This window comes from Aedes albopictus, chromosome 3 (genome assembly GCF_035046485.1).
Source record: "Aedes albopictus strain Foshan chromosome 3, AalbF5, whole genome shotgun sequence".
Lineage (NCBI taxonomy): Eukaryota > Metazoa > Arthropoda > Insecta > Diptera > Culicidae > Aedes > Aedes albopictus.
The window spans coordinates 299152498-299172727 of record NC_085138.1 but is presented as its reverse complement, the minus strand read 5'-3'; the positions used below and the strand labels follow the sequence as shown (position 1 = coordinate 299172727).

The 20230-nt window shown below is 44.3% G+C and overlaps 3 protein-coding genes across 4 annotated transcripts in view; all 3 read right to left on the bottom strand.

The window, feature by feature from the left end:
• The window catches only part of LOC109405258 (homeobox protein extradenticle), a 136890-nt gene that overhangs the window by 99903 nt on the left and 16757 nt on the right, over nt 1-20230 (bottom strand). For both annotated transcript variants that reach the window (XM_019678290.3, XM_019678291.3), the window contains exon 2: nt 2940-3191. In XM_019678290.3, the coding sequence (XP_019533835.1) occupies nt 2940-3186 (247 nt within the window). In that variant the 5' untranslated portion in view covers nt 3187-3191. The remainder of the gene's footprint in view (nt 1-2939; nt 3192-20230) is intronic.
• On the bottom strand, nt 5012-6253 carry LOC109402759 (uncharacterized protein K02A2.6-like). Its single transcript, XM_019675468.3, has one exon. The coding sequence runs from the start codon at nt 6251-6253 to the stop codon at nt 5012-5014; it is 1242 nt and encodes a 413-aa protein (XP_019531013.3).
• On the bottom strand, nt 5509-9823 carry LOC134284047 (uncharacterized protein K02A2.6-like). Its single transcript, XM_062842219.1, has one exon. It carries the CDS (start codon nt 9304-9306, stop codon nt 6289-6291), a length of 3018 nt encoding a protein of 1005 aa, XP_062698203.1. The 5' UTR covers nt 9307-9823; the 3' UTR covers nt 5509-6288.

Below are 20230 nucleotides of genomic sequence, written 5' to 3'. Positions count from 1 at the left end.
ACAAATTACCACGTGTTTGACATCGATTCGTGGAGGCGGAGCTTACATATTGCTCACAAGTGATAATACAGTCAGCTTACATTAAATGTGTTATGTAACATGCATGAAACATCTAACTCTGGTTTGTTTGTTCAGACTAGGTTCCAAATGCGTTACAGAAAACTTGAGCGTCTTTTCATTTTGACAGTTCTCTAGCTTGTGACAAAGAAGGTGCAATAAAGTAACAAGTATTTTCAGTAGCTTTCATGGTGCGTTGAGTATCGATTCTCTCACAGAGCTCTTGGTGTAGTATGTAAGGTGAGTAGATTATACTCCTGGTGTCCATGGTTCGAGTCTGGACGAAATCTTTTCCCATTTTTTTATTATTCCTCCTCGTTTATGTTGCATAAGAATTCAGAATCTGCGCTTTTTGGGTTTCAAAGGAGAAGCAATTGTGTTCTGTCGTCCGTAATACGGACAATGAATAAATTGCACTAAGGTTGCTGTTACTGGTTTAGCAACAAGGGAACGTCCATAAATTACGTCACGCAAAAATCGACCATTTTCAACCCCCCCTCTCCCCTATGTCACACTTTTTGTATTGGACGTCTGAAATTTTTGTATGGGTCGTAACACTTTGCTGAACCCCCCCTCCCCCCTCAAAGCGTGACGTAATTTATGGACGTTCCCCAAGTCGTGTTTCTTGGGAAACTCTATCGGTATAAGCGGGGGCAAGCTGGTTTGGTTGCGGTGTACTTGATTGCATACGATGCGACCATGTTTATGCAAGTCAGCTCTAGGAAGATCACCGGCGTACTAGTGGACTCAAGCGAACCTGCGCCGCGCCTGCCTAAGAAGGCGAATGCAGCGAGCAAGCACTAATGAGGAGCGAAATGAGCGACGCGTAGTGTTCGCCGCTGTCAAAGTCGCGCTGAAGACCGAGATAACGACCTGCTTTGAGGGTGTCTGTCAGAGTGCCAATGCAAATCCTTGGAGTGATACCTACAGGATCGTGATGGTCAAGACAAGAGGTAAATGTCTCCTACAGAGCAGTCTCCAGAGATGTTGAAGGGGATCATCGAAGGGTATTTTTTGCGTCATGATGCTAGTCCTTGGCTTCCTTCCGTAGCGCAGCTAGCCACTGGGGCTGGCGATGAGGAGAGGGTCACCGATGAAGGTCTTTCGGAGATTGCAGAATCCCTTAGCGTAAGTAAGTCCTCAGGTCCAGACGGAGTTCCGAACCTAGCCCGCAAAGTATTTAGCTATTGCAGAGGCTCCTGGGATGTTCACATTTGCCATGCAGAAATGCCTGGACGAGGGAGTTTTCCCAGAGATTTGGAAGCGGCAGGGCCTGATACTATTGCCAAAGGCGGGAAAACCACCTGGACACCCGTCGGCATATGTAAGTGTAGAATTAGCTATAAGTTAAAATACACATTAATAAAAACAAAAAAAAAACCCGTCGGCATATAGACCAATATGCTTGATCGACACGGCGGCGGGGAAGGTGCTCGAGAAGGTCACCCTCAATAGACTGTTGAGGCACGTCGAGGGTGTACATAGTCTTTCGAGTAACCAGTTCGGCTTACGGAAAGAGAGGTTGGCCAGAGACGCTATCCTGTTGGTTACATAGATCGCCGTACTAGCACCCCAGACCAAGATTCTCGGAAGTTACTTTTAGTATCGAGTACTAGTATACGACACGGAGTTGGATTGAAAGTGCTTTCACATAACCTCAGGAGTCCCGCAAAGTTCCATCCTAGGGTCGGTGTTATGGAACGCCATGTTCGACGAAGTGCTGAGATTAAAGTTGTCGCTTTAATCTCAACCTATAGTGATCCATTCAAAAATTACTATTACTATTCTCGCTTAGAGGCGTGATATTCGCAGTATTCAAATGTCAGTCACATGAAATTCATGAGATTTAGCAGCACTGGTGCAGGTATTAGCAGCTGTCTTCGCAATTTTTTTTTGCATGGGCTCATGCACAATCAAATAAATGATAATAAATATTAATTACTGAAAAAACTTTAAAAATATTATCCTTAATTATGAAAATTGTCTGGATACTTTTCAAAGATCGCTCTCTCTACTTTGCCATACGCGTACAAATTTTGTCACAAGTCAAAATATCTCAAAGAGCCGCTGATAAGGCAAATTGAACGCCAATCTGGCGGGAAAAGGCGGCATTGAAAACAAACAAAAAATCACATTCATTGTCACCCCACCGAGAGGGAATTCCTACTCCGTCACGTCATCGCTCTAATCACCTGATATGATTAGATAAAAGAAAACCTATTTCGAACGTTTAGCTCATCAAGTAAGTACCCGACCCGTACGGGTGGAGGTGTTGACATTGCCCGGTGATAAAACACCACTTTTCCACAAACCGACCGACTAACTGACTGACTAGCCTTGGTGGCGCACCTTTATCCCTGAGCAATGAGCAACACTGACTGAACCTGACCGCATCGGTGTGTGTGTACAAAAATAAAACAAGTTCTAAAAACTCGCCTCATCCAACGAAAAAAAAATGTATGGCGAGATAAGAAGACCATTGGTATTATTATATCGTTCTCTCCTCTTTCGGTGCACATTTAGTGTAAAAATGGAGGTTACACAGTCGGAAAAGGTGAACCCGTGGCGCGATAAGATGCTCTCTTGTCGCTGTTAGTAAGATGGATCTGTGCAAAATGCTCCAATGGGAACAAATTCACCTGTTTTGAGTAACTTGAAAATAACATTTTCATATGTAGCAACTTTCGATGACTTCAAGGCATAATATCTAGTCTTTTGCATATACTCCGATATCCAATAATCCCGAAAAGAGCAACTTGTCCCATTACCCCCCTTGCAAACACAGAAGACGAGACAGACCCAGCGACTGTCTCGTCTCAGTCGTCGCCGGGTGGGTCGGTTGGTGTTGGCTTGGCTTAGCGCAACATGACTTTTCCACTAACCTGTTTTCTCTTTGATCTCGCACAGCACCGCAAACAGGACTGGCTTCATTCTGTGACAGTTGAGCGTGTGCTTTCGCGCTTGGGCCTCGTCCAGCGATTGGTCCGTGATGTTCATGATCTGTTGGAGGATCTCGCCAATGTCCTGCTTGCGGGGGTCGTTATCTACCGTTTGGCCATCGTTCGTGGGCATGCCGTAGTTCGGTGGCATCAGGCCACCGTGGCTCATCATCCGGTTGGGGTCCTCCATTTAGTCTGCGGATAGATGAGGAAGAAATATTCTAAGTTAGATCAGTTAGATAAACACAAGCTAAGCCCCCCCCCCCCTGACGAGAGTGCAAAAAACCACTTCGCTATAACGCTATGTTTGGAGGAATCCTAAAATATGTTCTTTGTTGAATATATAACAGGACGATTGCCTAGAGAAATGAGTTTGAGATCTCTTTGAGGCAATATAACTCATGAACGGATGAAACGATTACCGCCGTTCGGGATGACATTGGGCCTATAGCGTCACATTGGTCCATCGAACGCACGGATTCAATATAAGTCAGGGAATCCGACGGTGGATACAAAGTATCTTAGAAATTAGTATCGTTTTGCACACAATATGCATTCCCGTCGTATTCTAAACATGCGGAATAGTGGCCCAATGACACCCCACACGATGGCACCATGGTTTTTGCACAGTTCAATTCGTTTTTACAAAGGCAGTGTTTATATGTAGAAAGCTACTTCTCGAAGTAGTTTAGAACTTCAGGTCTGCACTAGTAACAGTAGTCATATCCACTTTATAGAGTAGCGTGGCATAATCAACTAAAACTATGCACTGCAAAAATATTCTACTCCAACATTACAGGGATATTTCCGAAGATATTTCTGGAGAATGGCCAAGAGGAAAGCCTGGTGAATCCCAGGAGGAATTCCAGTAAAAATACTTGAAGGAATTCATGGAGAAACCTCAGGATGAATTTCCGGAGAAATACCACAGACAAACAGACGTAACACTCTTCAAAACGGCATGGCAAATGCATTTAACGATCAATTCTAATTTCGTTTGATTTGCGCGATCGTTCCACCAGAGGCGCTGGTGTTCGATCGCTTTGACGTTTGCCAGTGTACACGTTGTTGAATGATGCAAACGAAAATTACAGGCAATTTGTGTAGTAGTGTGCGTGTCAGCAAAACTCCAAATCGAAATCCATCATGGCCGACAGTGTCGCGCGCGGTTCTACCAACAGGTGGCAGTGTGCTCATGAAAATGACACCGGGGCAAGTTTTTGATGAATTTCCTCTAAGCGTTACGTCTGTTTGTCTGTGGAAATACCATAAGAAACCCAGGAAGGCTTCTAACAGGAATCTCAGCAGAAATTTCTGGAGAAATCCCTCAGGAATTTCTAGAGGAATCCCGGATTCCCTGTAGGTTTCTTGGTGGATTTTTGGGAGAAATTCCTGGATGAAACCCAGAAGGAATTGCTGAAGAAATCCCTGAAGAGGAATTCTGGGAAAAATCTCTGTAGGAATCCAAGGAATAATTTTTGAAAAGGCTCTGGTAAAATTGCAGAAGGAATCCCGTAGTGATTCCTGTAAAAATACAGGATTTTCTGCAGGAATCCTAGGAGGAAATTCCTGCCAAAATTTCTAAAGGAATCCCAGAAGAAATTCCTGTTAATACCCGAGGAGGAATTCCTGGAGAAATGCTTGGAAAAAAAAATTCTGGAGGAATCCTAGGAGGTTTTCTGGAGGTATCCCAGGAGGAATTCTTGGAGTAGTCCCAAGAGCAATTTTTGAAGGAATTCCTAAAGTGTTACGGTCGCGCGAATCCGAGGTGGCCGTTTCGGAATAGTAATAGTTAAACGCGACACGTAATCGAATTACACATTAAAAACTGTATTAGACTATAAAATTACAATGGTGGGGAAAATACAATGTTCGCGGTTACTTGGCAATATACTGACTGACGTTTCTCGATGTGTGCTGTCACGGCGTCGACGGAGATGACAGCTTGACTGTCATCCGTGAGCCCAGCGACTGAGGTTGTTCGTAGGGATGTCCAAGGTCCCAACATCTCCCTTTTAATATCGGAAGTACGGCTGGAATCTCTGAGGCGCTCTTCGTGGTCGTGAAGAGCGACGAGGTGCTGGGGCTTCTGATACTTGTTGAGGTTCAATGGCAGACTGGAAGTCCGGTGTAATGGAGCCTGCCCTGGACGCCGAGACTTGCGCAGAGCTCGACGAGGAAGACGATGATATTGCTGAGAGCGACGAGAGCATTTCCGGCGACTGTACCGAAACACGAATATTGGTATTGGGCGTCGACGAAGCTAAGGTCTGCGGATTGGTTTGTCCTACTGGTGGTAACGGGAGCGATGGAATTGTCGGCGAACGTGGCATGGAGAGATTCCACGCATCGAGCAAGACGTTGATCGGTAGCCTGGCGCTGTTTCCTGCTTGAGCCTTGGTACGGTGATCAGGTTCATTTCGGTCCTTCATTTGGTTGATGTGTGACCGAACGAGCCTTCGGTTTTCAGCCCAAACATTGTACATAACGTTGCCAACTTTTTCCAGCACAACGCCCGGTGCCCAGTGCCAGTTGTTGTTGACGTAGAGCTTCACAAATACTGGATCATCTCGCTGATAGCTTCGTTTGACGTTGGAGTCCTTGTTGTGCATCGTTGAACGTTCAGCTGGCGGACGGAGTAACTCCAAACACGTCCGGATTGGACGACCGAACATGTTTTCCGCCGGTGACTTGCCATCAGGAGCGGAAGGATTTGGCGTACTTCTGTAGGTGGTCAGGAAGGTGTTGAGCGCTTCACGTACTGTACCTTTTCCCTCCTGGATTTTCTTGATGGAGCTCTTAAATATTCCCACAAACCTTTCGGCTTGGCCGTTTGATTGGGGATGAAACGGCGCAATCGTGAGATGATCTATGCCGTTTTCCGTGTAGAAGGCTTGGAACGATGCACTAGCAAACTGCGGTCCATTGTCGCTCACCAAAGTTGCAGGAAAGCCGAATCGAGCGAAGATGTCCTTGAGGATTGACACAGTAGCTGTCGTGGTCGTACTGCGTGTTGGTATGATTTCCAGCCATTTCGAATAGGAGTCCACGATTACGAGATAGTACTCTCCAGAAATTGGTCCAGCATAGTCTATGTGGACACGGTCCCATGGCTTGGTTGAACGAGGCCACGGCACCGGTGCTACCTTTGGCGGAGACTTCGCTGCGGATGCGCAGTGTCGGCAGGATTTCACGTAGTCGACGATGTCCTTGTCCACAGATGGCCAGTATACGTACGATCGAGCAATCGCTTTCATACGTTGGATGCCTGGGTGGCCACGGTGCAGTTGATCTAGGCAGCGCCGACGGTACGATGAGGGATGACCAGACGATCGCCGAAAAGTATGCAACCTTGTATCGTGGTCAGAGAGTCCTGGCGGTCACAAAATTGCTTCAACTCCGGGTCAGCGACTTGCTTCAGTGTTGGCCAACCCTCGTGTAGGTAGCGATATACTTTCTTGGTGATCGGATCGGACTGAATGGCTTTCTGTACGATCCTGAAACTCAACGGAAGCGAATTAATGGTATCGGAAGCAACTGACCTGATATCGTCCTCGAGAGCGACCGAGGCGATGACGTAGTCCTCATCCGGTCGAACGTGCTGGCTGATGAGACGAGAAAGCACGTCAGCGTTACCAAACTTCGCTGTAGGGACATGCTCGATGGTGAAATCGTATAGCAGTAAGGTCAAAGCCCACCGCTGCAGGCGATTCGATGTGTACACGGGGATGCCCTTCTTTGAGCCGAATATCCGCAAAAGTGGGGCATGGTCGGTTTGCAGATGGAATCGGCGGCCAAACAGCATCCGATGAAACTTCGTGACCGCAAATATGATCGCGAGGCCTTCGCGGTCGGGTTGGCTGTAGTTCCGTTCGGCTGGGGTGAGGGCTCGTGACGCATGTTGAACAACCTTCATGGTGCCATCCGGGAATTTATGACTTATGGTGGCACCAACACCGACAGAGGAAGCGTCTGCCGATACGACGATGGGGAGGTTCGGGTTATAATGGGTAAGGAGCAAACCTGATGATAGAATCTCCTTGAACCTCGTGAACGCCTGCTGGCATTCTGGTGTCCAACGGAATTTCACGCCAGCCTTCAGGAGTTCGTCCAGCGGGTAGCGAAGCGTTCTCATTCCAGGGACAAACTTTCCATAATAATTTACTGCCCCGAGGAACGAGCGTACACCGGAGACGTCGGTTGGTGGAGCCATGTCGGTGATCGCTTGAATCTTTGCTGGATCTGGTCGAAGTCCCTGGCGGTCGAGCAAGTAGCTGAGGTACCTGATCTGGAGCTGCGCAAAGGTACACTTCTCTGGGCGGACGGTGAAACCATATTCTTGAAGCCGAGCCAAAACTGCTTGAAGGTTTCGTGCATGTTCCGCTGCGTCCTTTCCACCCACGACCACGTCATCAAGGTAACCAGATGTGCATGGGAGGCCGGCCAGCATGGTATCCATTAGCTGCTGGAACGCTCCTGGGGCCGTTTTCACTCCGGGCGGTAGGCGGTTGTAGCGGTATAACCCCCGGTGTGTGTTGATCGTAAGTAGATCCCGACTGCCTTCATCAACCTCCACCTGGAGGAACGCTTCAGACAGGTCGATCTGACTGAATACGGTGCAATTGGCTAGCTTCGCAAAAATGTCTTCCGGCAACGGTAGGGGATACCTGTGCGGCTGCAGGGCATCGTTGAGGCCAGTCGAATAATCCCCGCATATACGGATGTTGCCGTTGGCCTTGCGAACGACAACGATTGGGGCCGCCCAGTTGGAGAAATCTACGGGTGAAATGATGTTGGCTCGTTCTAGTCTGTCCAGCTCTTCGTCCACTGCATTGTACATGGCGTAGGCCACTGGACGCTTTGGACGGAACACCGGAACTGCGCCTGGCTGGAGCTCGAGTTTGATCTTCGTTTTGCTGCACAACCCCAACTCGTTCCGGAAAACTGCTGGAAATTCTGCCTTGAGGGAATCGATGGTGGTAGTAGGGCTGGTGATGTTGTTGCAGTAGGTGCTAATGGGCACGGACCACAACCCAAAAGTGTCCAGCAAATCGATCCCGGCCAGATGGAGCGACTTATCCACCACGTAGAACTGTGCCTGCCGCTGCTCACCGTTGATGGTAATGGCACTTTCGAACTTGAAAAGCAGCTGCAGCGGATCTCCAGACGCTGTAGCGGCTCGCTCTGTAGCAGGCAGTTTTGGCGGTTTGCCAATTTTCTCCCACGTTTGCTTCGACACAATGCTGATGTCGGACCCTGTGTCCAACTGAAGACGCACATCCACTCCGTTGATCCGAGCTTGAACGAAACGACGCTTTTTGTTTACGGTATTTACCAAGAGACTTACTGTTTTGGATGAGAAAGCTCCTGGATGGCCTTTCCGTTTGAAAGCTGGTGGTTTAGGGCTCTTCTTAGCACTCGAGCAATACCCTTCGCGATGACCGATGAGACCGCAATCGCTGCATTTGTACTGCTTGTACGTGCAGTCCCGGCTGAAGTGCATTGCTCCGCAGCACCAACAAGGAGTTGCTGGCACGTTCCTAGCTCGCTTCGCTTCTGTGCCAGTGGATCCCACACCTGGCTTCGGTGGATACTTGCTGAACTGCTTCTTCTTCTTCGTAACGAACTGCACTGCTGCCGATGATGGTGCTCCTATCATTGCCGTGTCGTGCTTCAGGCACAGCAACCGCTGGCAATCTTCCGACAGCTGTTCGAGTGTGACGTCAGCTCTCTCTTCGATCTTCGACAGCAATCTCGTTCGCACTTCTCCGTCTCCCTCCGATTTCAGACCGCAAACGAACATTAGGCATTTAAACTGCTCTTCACTCATCTTGCCCAATTCGAACTCAACACAGTTCTTGTTGATTCGACAGGCAAACGAAATGAAGTCTTCGGTCGGTTGTTTTGCGGTTTGCAAACATCGATAGCGTTTGCTTACGACGGACTCGACAGCACCGAAAAGAGTTTTCAGTTTCTGAACGGTCTCGTCGAACGAAAAATCTTTCGGAACCTTCGGTAAGATAAAACTTACGTAGCGCTCGTGTTCCACAGCTCCCAATTTGCGCATGAGCAACCGGACCTTTGCCTCACCGTCGAGACGAGCAGCGTCTTTCTCAAACAGGTCATCGTACCTGGCATACCAAGCCGCAAACGTGATGTTCCCCTCCGGTTCGTACCGGAACTCTTTGATATTATTCGCCAGTGAATCGAGGATGATTTCAGGGTTGGGGGGTACCTGAACTCGAATGGATGACATGGCCTGGTGAAAAAGTGTTTGCTGCTGCTGCATGAAATCCTGCTGCTGCTTCATGAGCTGGTGTGCGAAAACTTGCTGCTGCTGGAAGAGGTGGGCAAAAATCGCTTCGGTGGAATGTGGCTGCTGAATTGGGGCTAATTACGGCGGAGGAGGAGGATTGACGACGTTCGGCTGCTGATGGTTATTCTGCTGTGCTCCGGGAAGCTGGAATGATCCTACAGGTGGTTGCTGACCACGTTGTCCGCTGACTCCTGCTGCGTCATTCCCCGGATTGTGGTTATGTTCCTCATCCATACTGAGCCGTCGTCTTTTCCGCGTCGGTGGTGACACTTTCGAACGTTTTCCGCGACACGTAATCGAATTACACATTAAAAACTGTATTAGACTATAAAATTACAATGGTGGGGAAAATACAATGTTCGCGGTTACTTGGCAATATACTGACTGACGTTTCTCGATGTGTGCTGTCACGGCGTCGACGGAGATGACAGCTTGACTGTCATCCGTGAGCCCAGCGACTGAGGTTGTTCGTAGGGATGTCCAAGGTCCCAACATAAAGGATTTCCGACAGTTTCCCTGGAAGATTCCCAAGAAGAATTCCTGGAAGAATTCCTGGAGAATTTCTGGAGAAATCTTTGAAGGAATTCCAGAAGAAACCTCACTCCTCAGGAGGAATTCCTAGAGAAATACCAGGAGGAATTCCTATAGGAAGCCCAGAAAGAATTCTTGGAAGAATCCCAGGAGCAATTTCTGGAGGAATTCCCCAGGAATTCCTGGAGGAATCCCTGAAAGAATTTCTGGAGGAATCCCAGGATAAATTCCTGGAGAAATCCCAGGAGGGATTCCTGGACGAATCCCACGAGAAATTCCTGGAAGAATCTCAGAAGGAATTCGGAGAGGAACTTCATTAGGAATTTTAATTTTTTACCGTTAAGCTCTTGATTCTTAATAAATCGCAGAAGCAACTCTTGGAGTAATCTCGGAATGAGTTCTTCGACGAATTTCTGAAGGAGTTCCTAGATGAATTCCAGATGGAGTTTCTGAAGAATTCAGAATTTCTGGATGAATCTCCAAAATTGCTGGTAAAAAACTTGAAGAAATTTCTAGGAAAATAAGAAAATAACAAAAAATAATTTCTAGCGGATCCAGAACATGGAATTCCCAGTATTTCAAGGAATGCAGAATTATTCATAGACTCTTCGAAAGTCTTAAAATAACCAAATAACAAATAACCAAAGATGTGAGCGAGGAATTCGAAATATTTCCAAAAGTTAAGAATTTTACATAAATTCTTCAAAAATTCTTTGAGCAATTTCTGGAGGAATCCCCCAGGAATTTCTGGAGGAATCCCTGTAAGAATTTCTGGAGGAATCCCAGGATAAATTCCTGGAGAAATCTCAGGAGGGATTTCTGGACGAATCCCATGAGAAATTCCTGGAAGAATCTCAGAAGGAATTCGGAGAGGAACTTCATTAGGAATTTTAATTTTTTACCGTTAAGCTCTTGATTCTTAAACAATCGCAGAAGCAACTTTTGGAGTAATCTCGGAATGAGTTCTTCGACGAATTTCTGAAGGAGTTCCTAGATGAATTCTAGATGGAGTTTCTGAAGAATTCAGAATTTCTGGATGAATCTCCAAAATTGCTGGTAAAAAACTTGAAGAAATTTCTAGGAAAATAAGAAGAAAATAACAAGAATTATTTCTAGCCGATCCAGAACAAGGAATTCCCAGTATTTCAAGGAATGCAGAATTATTCATAGACTCTTCGAAAGTCTTAAAATAACCAAATAACAAATAACCAAAGATGTGAGCGAGGAATTCGAAATATTTCCAAAAGTTAAGAATTTTACATAAATTCTTCAAAAATTCTCGAAATTCCTTAGTGTATTCTGTAAAAGAATCCCTTCATGCAGATTCTTCTAAAATCTAAAATTTATGAATTTTACATAGATTTTTCGAAAACTCTATAATTTCTTTAGCGGACCAAGATATGAACAAAGAATTCTAAGTATTTCTCAAAGTCATGAATTTTACATTGATTCTTCAAAAATCCTCGAACTATCTTAGTGGACCCAGATACTGACAAATAATTCCTAATATATCTATTAATGTAGAGTTATTCCTACACATTTTCAAAATATTCAAACAATCTTAGGGAGCATCCACAAATGACGTATCATTTTTTGGTCAATTTTCAACTCCCCTCTCTCCACTCGTAGCCTTTTTCCCCATACCTATTACATGGTGCGTAGCAATTTCAGGAACTCCTACTTACCCCAAAATTGCTACGTGATGAATGGACGGTCCTTAAGCGGACCTAGATATGAGCAAGGAATTCCAAGTGCTTTCAAAAGTCAAGAATTTTACATAGATTATTCCTTCAACTTCCTTTGCGGACCGAGATGTGGACAAAAAATTTAGTAGTATTTATAGAAAACATGATTTTTTTTTTAATTTTCGAACCACCTCTGCGAACTCGGATATGAGCAAGGAACTTCTTGTATTTTTATGACTGTAGAATTATTCACAGACTCTTCGATATTCTTTGGGTAACCTTATTGGACCTAGATGGTTGAAAGGCATTCCCAGTACCGTAATACGGGGTAACATTGATCAGAATTCTCGATCTTTCTTGAATAATTCTCTTGTAAAAGCAAACGTTACATGTTTTATATTTTTAAAACAAGTACTGGCCCCCTGAGTATGTGTTAAGCTACTCGAAAAAGTATTGTGAAACTTTCAATCATGTTGAAAAAAAAAGCTTTTTAATCTACGCCATTACGGTTTCGCCTTTCCGTAAAAAGAACAATAGATGTTTTACTCGGATTTTCCGAAAGGCCATATTGGCGACACCAACCCTCAACCATCTGAACGGTGCTTTAGCTTTGCATCAGGTCGAAAAGGGTGGTGATACACATACCACATGCCTCAATAGCGTATCTGCTACGAGATTTTACAAAAGTGGTGATAAGACTCCTCCTTGGGGGCATCCACAAACACTCAAATTCCTAATCGCTGATAGACGCAATGTCGAGAATCAAGATATCGGTTTTTAAGCAATTGGTGAATCCAATTGGAAATATACCATGACTCCGTGCGGCTTCCAATATGGCGTCGAAAGGCATTTTGTCAAAGACACTCTCGATACTTAAGAAAACACCCAAACAAGATTGCTTTTGAGTGAATGCTTTTCTAATATTGTAAACAACCTTATGGCGCTTTAATCACAGTGGATTTTCTAGATTGGTAAGCATGTTGGTTCACATGAAGAGGCATGTTGACCAGATGAACATCACGGATGTGATGATGCGTTCTGAACTTTTCAGTAGAAAATAGGCCAAACTGATAGATCTGAAACTCTTTGGTTTTTCATTCGACGCTCGATCGTCTTTCGGATTAAACTTCACAGTAATATCCCGCCAAGATTTGGGAATATACCCTGTAGCAAAAAAGGCAAACAAGTAGTTTTTTCAAAACATGTTCGAAAAAATCAAATTCTTTCTGAAGCAATGTAGGATAAATCTCATCTGCCCCAGGTGATTTGAAAAGAGCAAAGCTATTTAGTGCCTTCTCAGCTGTTCTATAGTAACGCTACTCCAGGCCGAAGCTAGAGCAAAGCAAAGCAAAGCAAAGCAAAGATAACCGTACACATCGTAGTTGCTACTCCGTGATTGACCAGAACAATCGAAGTTGCACAGAGAGCCAATGAATGTGAAAGCTTGGGACTAGCTAACCATTCTCAATGTGCACAATTCGAGAGTTCAGCTATTTAAAGTCAATAACGGCGCTGGCCACGTCCTTACGGTTATCAGGAAAGGGAAGGAATGTTAGTTCGACAACCGTTGCTACTAGAAACCGTGGAATCCACAGCATCCCCACAGTTGTCACGGGAAGGAATGGTGGTTAGTAGGGTAGGGTAAGGTGTGGATCTAGGAGCCACCTCTGTTAGGTGATATGATCCACTAGTTATATGGAAATACACGTCGCGGTCTTCATCACGATTATGATTTATTTGATCACGATGACCACTGATCCCGGATTTCGTGCTCGCGTTTCCATCGCCCTACCGTGGAAACCGACTGATCTACGATTATTGTAGCGCGATTCTGAACCCGGATTTTTCACTCGCACTTCCATCGCCCTACCGAGAAAACCGACTGACCAACGAATATTGTAGCGCGATTCTGATCCCGGATTTTTCACTCGCACCCCCATCACTCTTACCTGAAAATTGTCTGCCATTCGAAAATTCTCAAGCTAATCTGATTCCGCATTCCACACTCGCGCTTGCATGGCTCTACCGAGAAAACCGACTGACCAACGAATATTGTAGCGCGATTCTGATCCCGGATTTTTCACTCGTACTTCCATCGCCCTACCGAGAAAACCGACTGACCAACGAATATTGTAGCGCGATTCTGAACCCGGATTTTTCACTCGCACTTCCATCGCCCTACCGAGAAAACCGACTGACCAACGAATATTGTAGCGCGATTCTGACCCCGGATTTTTCACTCGCACTTCCATCGCCCTATCGAGAAAACCGACTGACCAACGAATATTGTAGCGCGATTCTGATCCCGGATTTTTCACTCGCACTTCCATCGCCCTATCGAGAAAACCGACTGACCAACGAATATTGTAGCGCGATTCTGATCCCGGATTTTTCACTCGCACCCCCATCACTCTTACCTGAAAATTGTCTGCCATTCGAAAATTCTCAAGCTAATCTCGCTACTCCAGGCCGAAGCTAGAGAATCAAAACTACAATAAAAGAAATCAGGTCCACTCGAAGATGTTATATGAACATCCACATATCCGGGGAAGTGAGTACTGAATAAGCATTCTATAACTTCCTCATTAGAAGAAGTGAAATCGCCATTTCGCAAACGAATTTCGTTTATTCGGAAATCCATAGATTTCGCAAGGATTTGATTTAATCAACTAACTGCATTCAAACTGGAAACATTTGTACAGCAGTTTTTCCAGCTGTTCAGCAGACCGGAGAGTTTTCTTATAGACCTTGCCAGCCGACCAGAAAACCTCCGATCCAGTAAACCCGACGCTTTTTAATTGTTTCCTGAGTTTTTCAGCTAATCAGATTTCCACCAAGGGGTTACTCATGTGGTTTTCCTTTACAGACCGCAGAGGGCAAGCTTCCTTTAGGGAGCTTATCAACAGCTTCATCCGAATTCCCAGTTGGTTAACCGGGGATTCTCAAAACGCAAAATTTGTGCAATGATTGTGTTGTTGACTAGCGCACATGTTCGAGGCATGACATGCGAGTTTGCAGTTTCTTTTCTTTTCTTTTGAAAGTAGCAAACGCCGTTTTCATTAGACAGAAATTCCTATAGGAATAGGAACAGATAAAAATAATGAGATTTACACGTCATGTAAACTTCATTTTAGTCATGTAAACTTTGTGTTATGATGGTTTACATGATATCGTCCCCTTAATGCTAGAACTAGGTAACTGGTTTTGCGAAATCGCACGAAATTTGTTTATATCTGAACTTACACCACAATAAACACAAGTTTGTCAATTGAAAACTCGAAAACAAATGTTAATTCAACTTCTAAGACCAACAAAGAGTATGTTCTATACCAGGATAAGATTAACCAGCCATTTTTATCCGCACTTTCCAAAACGAGTTACCTAGTTCTAGCATTAAGGGGGCGATATATCATGTAAATTTCTGTTATATGTCATGTAAACACTCAGAGTCATGCGGAATTACATGACATATAATGGAAGTTTACATGATATTTTATGACTTTTACATGATATGTCATGTAAACTTCTGTGATATCCCACGCTCCAAACATGTACATCATATGTCACAGAATTTTACACTCTTTTTTCGATCTGTGTATGTTGGACGCTCTCATTTGAATCTTAAGGTTACCTTTGATAAATTGTGTATTTTATTGAAAATGAGCACTTTCATAAAAGTGTTGTTGATGAAATTCAACTCAGGTTGATTGAATCAATACAACTATACAGCACCGTACAATAAAATCATGCCTTTTTGACTTGACACATCTTTCTAGATTGGTGCAAATTACTTCAGGTACGTCTGAACAATCATACTATGTACTACACACATCAGGTAATTTCTCGCCTCTCGAGCACTAAACCACCCGCCTCACGGAGCTCGAAAAAGTTTAAAAAGCAAATAAATATAAAACACTCGCACCATGGTGCTGCCGGCCGTGCTCGCCCGCAGATTGTGTTCCAAAGGTTCCAAAGTCCCAAGTCTAATGGGTTAAGCCGGGTCTAAGTTTTGTAATCCAATTTAGAGGGAGGAAAACAACACATTGGCTTAGCCGGCCGACAACTGGTGCTCTGGGACCTGGGAAAGAGCACACTACCACCGTACCGTGCCAACCCGGCCTGGCAGCAAAATTAATAAAGTGAGAAAGATGTACCTGCTGTTGCTGGCTTCGGTGCGGCGCGGCGTGGCGGTTGATGGGTTAGAGAGGCTGCATGATGAAGGGTAATTTTGAGACGATCGTCGACGCTTGGAATTTAACTACACTTAACGGTAAATTGACGCGGTTTGAGTGTATCATTGGATTGCTGGCTGAAGGGCAATGAAACGGGACGGTTGAGGGCGGGACACTATGAGAAACTATGCATATAGCCCCCTTACCCGCTCCTGTTAGCTGGTGTGATTATATTTTTGATTGGAACTGAGCAGATTGAATTATCATAATGAGATGAGATGCTGAATTTATTATAGGGCAAGTCAACAGTCCGCCGCCCGCACGCCGGTAGTCGCAGATGGACACGGTTGGCTGCGCTGATACCGAGACAGCGAGTTTCGATTCCGTCTGACGGACGGGGCTTACGTAAATGCTAATTGCTGGGGGTAATTGATGGATGTAATTTATCTGTCAGCGCCGGACAAAACGATTTTTTCATTCTGCATTCCTCCCGTAGGCGAGAGCGTTTGGCAGGGTTCAGTCTGGGGGTATGCGATCAATTAACTTCTATGCTCGGTGGGCTGATTGATATTCAGGTTAATTGTAGATAAGCTTTTCGGTTCGGACTGAGAGATCATGGTAGTCACGTATCAAGACATGCCGGTCGACAGAGGAATGATTTACTGCTGTTTACATATAATTAATATTTTGATTGAAGTGATGAAAATCAGGTGACATAATTGATAGTCACCATAAAAGATTTCTTCACACGTCAATCAATGAATTCAAAGTGGTTGACTCATCAGTACTTAGTGCTTGTTCAACCTACCTAAAGGAAAAAATAGAGCGGAAGGTTTATATGTAATCTGTTGATTAGCATAAATAGAATAAAAAGAGGTAGACAATCAAGATAGTTCCGAAATTTAATAAGTGATTCCTGCTATTTGGGGTCATATTTTTGGATATCTGAAATTGCAAATGCATGCAGAATAATGGCCACGGTTAGAATGGCTCAAATCAACCTGCATCAAATAAACAAGGATTGCACTTACAGACTTAAACAAAATCTTACTACCCAAACGGCTTAAGTCCAAGAATCTTATGCTACACAGTTCAAAATTGTTACATCGAGTTCGCTGTAACAAATTGACCTCCATAGCTTTCAACACAATTCTCCGTCGGATTGTAAAATTACAGGATGTTTGCAGTATGGAGCTTGGAGCTTGCTTACAATTTTGCGTGCAAGAGATTCTTTTATGTAAAATCGAATCAAATAAAATGTAAATTTAAGCGTTCTAATATTTACGTGAAGTGTACTTTTCAGAACTTCTTTCTGTGTAGCCAATGAGGCATGCCGCATGAAGCTTGGAATCTTACACAGATAAAAATAATGAGATTTACACGTCATGTAAACTTCATTTTACTCATATAAACTTAATGTTATGATGGTTTACATGATATATCATGTAAATTTGTGTTATATGTCATGTAAACTCTCAGAGTCATGCTGAGTTACACGACATATAATGGAAATTTACATGATATTTCATGAACTTTACATGATATGTCATGTAAACTTCTATGATATCCCACGCTCCAATTATGTGCATCATATGTCACAGAATTTTACACTCTTTTTTCGATCTGTGTAGGACTGAGCGAAGTCCGTTGGTCGAACTTTGGAGAACACAGATTGCCGTCGGGTCAAATTCTGCTATACTCTGGCCTACGAGGTGAACACGCTCCTCGCCATCGTGGAGTTGGTTTCCTGCTCAGTGCTCACGCCCAAGCTGCGCTCATGAAGTGGGAATCTATTAATGAGAGGATAATTGTAGCCAGATTCAGAACACGGGTTCGAATCGGGCATGATCCAATGGTACGCGCCAACCGATGCTGCCGAATTGCAAGACAAAGAGAACTTTTATAGTCTGAGTCAACTGAATGCTGTCGTGGATAAGATTCCAAAAGGTGATATCAAAATGTTTAAAATATGCATATGACTTAACAAAATATAACAACAATAGATCACAATTACTGTACGTGTATATCGATATAACTTGTATAGATATAGTAGGGCTGAATTCCAAGGAGTTTGGAGACTTTAGAAGTATTTATAACGTGTTTTTATATATTTAAGGCATGAACCCTACGAATAGGGGCAAGTTATTATAAACTTTATGCATACATTATTTTTGGCCACCTGTTTGTATGGAGCCGCCCCACAGTGCGATGGTGGCACCAAGATCGACAGAGGAGCACGGATCAAGAAGGCTCCTTGGCTGTTCGAGTCCGTATGAAGTTGATCATCAATATTAACTTCTTTTCTCGATCAGCCTAGATCAGTGATGGAAAAACAGTGAGGAATGCAGCTGAAAAGACACAAACGCAAAGCTATCCTACTCGTGAACAACAGAAGCCTGAATATATTCGCACTTCCTTCACTCGCGAGCTAACCTTCGTTAGCTTGGTTGCACTCGTGATTGATTCGCGAAGCAGCTCTGAACATTTTTCAATTTTGCGAAAAAACGAATTTACACGGCCGACAGATATACTTTTCAGGAACAATTAAGCACAAAACACTACTATTTAATGGATAATTACTTGTTTTGCTATTAAAATCGCACCAAAATGCAATTACCGTATCTCCACTAATTCTTCGCGAATAAAAATCATGAGTGTTTTTGTTTTTGTTTTGCTTCATACTCATGAAGCAAGCAGGTGCGAATAAACTCACACACGGCTTACTCTCGGCACCGTGAGTAAACCATTTGTTGGTGTTTCACTCGCGAGTTGATTCACGATGAGAGTGTTTCCATCTCTGGCCTAGATAGCTGTGTAGTGTCGGTAGCGATTGTCTCAATTGGCTAAGAATAACACTACGGACCGCCTGTTCCGCTGGTAAGAATCCACCAACAGGTGACCCCTAATTCATGGTGTGATGCGGCTTTATGCTTACCGTGCCTAGGAATGAATGGCTAGGGGGGTCTAATAAAAACCTAACCGCTAACGAAGCCTGTGGAGTACCAGGGCGCCCTCCAAAGTATGTAGCCCTTACTGCGCTAACCGGAGCAATGGTACAGTGGACCTTGTGTTTCTCCGAGACAATCAGCTGCCCTTCTTTAGTCTCACTTGAAGCTAAATAAGGGCGGGATTATGAAGATGTTGTTAATTAGTTTAAATTTTCACCTATATGGTTTCGCATTATGCGATTTACACAGTGCATTCTGTGTATCCTCGCCTTAGGCGTCTTCCAATCGATACCGATTTGGTTTTATTGTTGCTGTTCTTTGTTGTGCCGTTGTTGCGAAGAGTTTAATCTTACCTAGTTTGGGTAGTGGCTACGGTTAGGATAGCTCAGATCAATCTTCAGCATAAAAGAAGAGCAACGATCAATCTTTGCAGACTTACGCTAAATGGTACAGCCCAAGTGGCCTTGGTACAAGAACCTTACTTTCGTAAGGGAAATTTCTATCTATGAAACCTTGTGAACCCGGTGTTTGCCACTTTCAGTAAACATGAAAAGGCAAACTCGCGTGTCATGCCTCGAGCCTGTGTGCTTGTCAACAACGCAATAGTTAGTCGCTACACTCATCTCTGAACTAACCACCAGAGATGTATGTGCTATCACAATTGATGTATCTGTTGGAAACCTCAACAGGAAATACGTCTATTGTTCGGTGTAATTACCGCATGATGAACCATCCCCTACGGATGCTTTCAAACAAGTCATCGCATACTGCACTTCAAAAGGCCTTCCGCTAATTGTTCGCAGTGATGCTAATCTCACCATATCATCTGGGGCAGCTCAAACATTAACTTGAGAGCTCCAGTTTGATGGAGTACTTAAGTAGTACAGATCTTGCATTACTTAACATAGGCAACCGCCCAACCTTCATGGTATCTGCTAGAGAGGAAGTGTTAGACATAACGCTTTGCTCTAGTAGAATTAGTCACGAGTTGACCAATTGGCATGTGTCAAATGCAGAATCTTTATCTGACCATCGCTACATCTTTTTTGATCATTTAAATGTTACTTCGCAAACATTGCGTTTCAGGAATCCCCGGCCAACAAACTGGGATCTTTTTACTGATTTGGTTACGGCCAAATTTCATGGATACTCACCATCCATTGACACTCCAAATGATTTAGATGATGCCGTTGATACTACAACGACCTTCATCATGGAAGCTTTTGAAGAAGCATGCCCTCTACGGTCTGTGAAAATCACAAGAAAAACCCCTTGGTGGAACTCTGATCTGGCAAAACTCAGGAAACAATGTAGAAAGAGTTGGAACAGACGACGTTCGGCTGGTTCGGAGGCTTTCAGGTCGGCTCGCAAGGCCTACAGGAAAGCTCTCCGGTCTGCTGAACGATCCGGCTGGAAAAACCTTTGTACAAATGTTTCCAGCTTGAGTGAAGTCAGTCGGTTAAACAAAATCCTTGCGAAATCTAAGGATTTCCGGGTGAACGAACTTCGTTTGCCAAATGGCGATTTGACTTCCTCTGATGAGGAAGTTCTGGAATGCTTATTCAGCACACACTTCCCTGGA

Excerpts from the sequence above, each read along its gene's own strand:
- LOC109402759 (XM_019675468.3), bottom strand. The coding sequence starts at position 6,253 with ATGAAAGCGATTGCTCGATCGTACGTATACTGGCCATCTGTGGACAAG.
- LOC134284047 (XM_062842219.1), bottom strand. The coding sequence starts at position 9,306 with ATGAAGCAGCAGCAGGATTTCATGCAGCAGCAGCAAACACTTTTTCAC.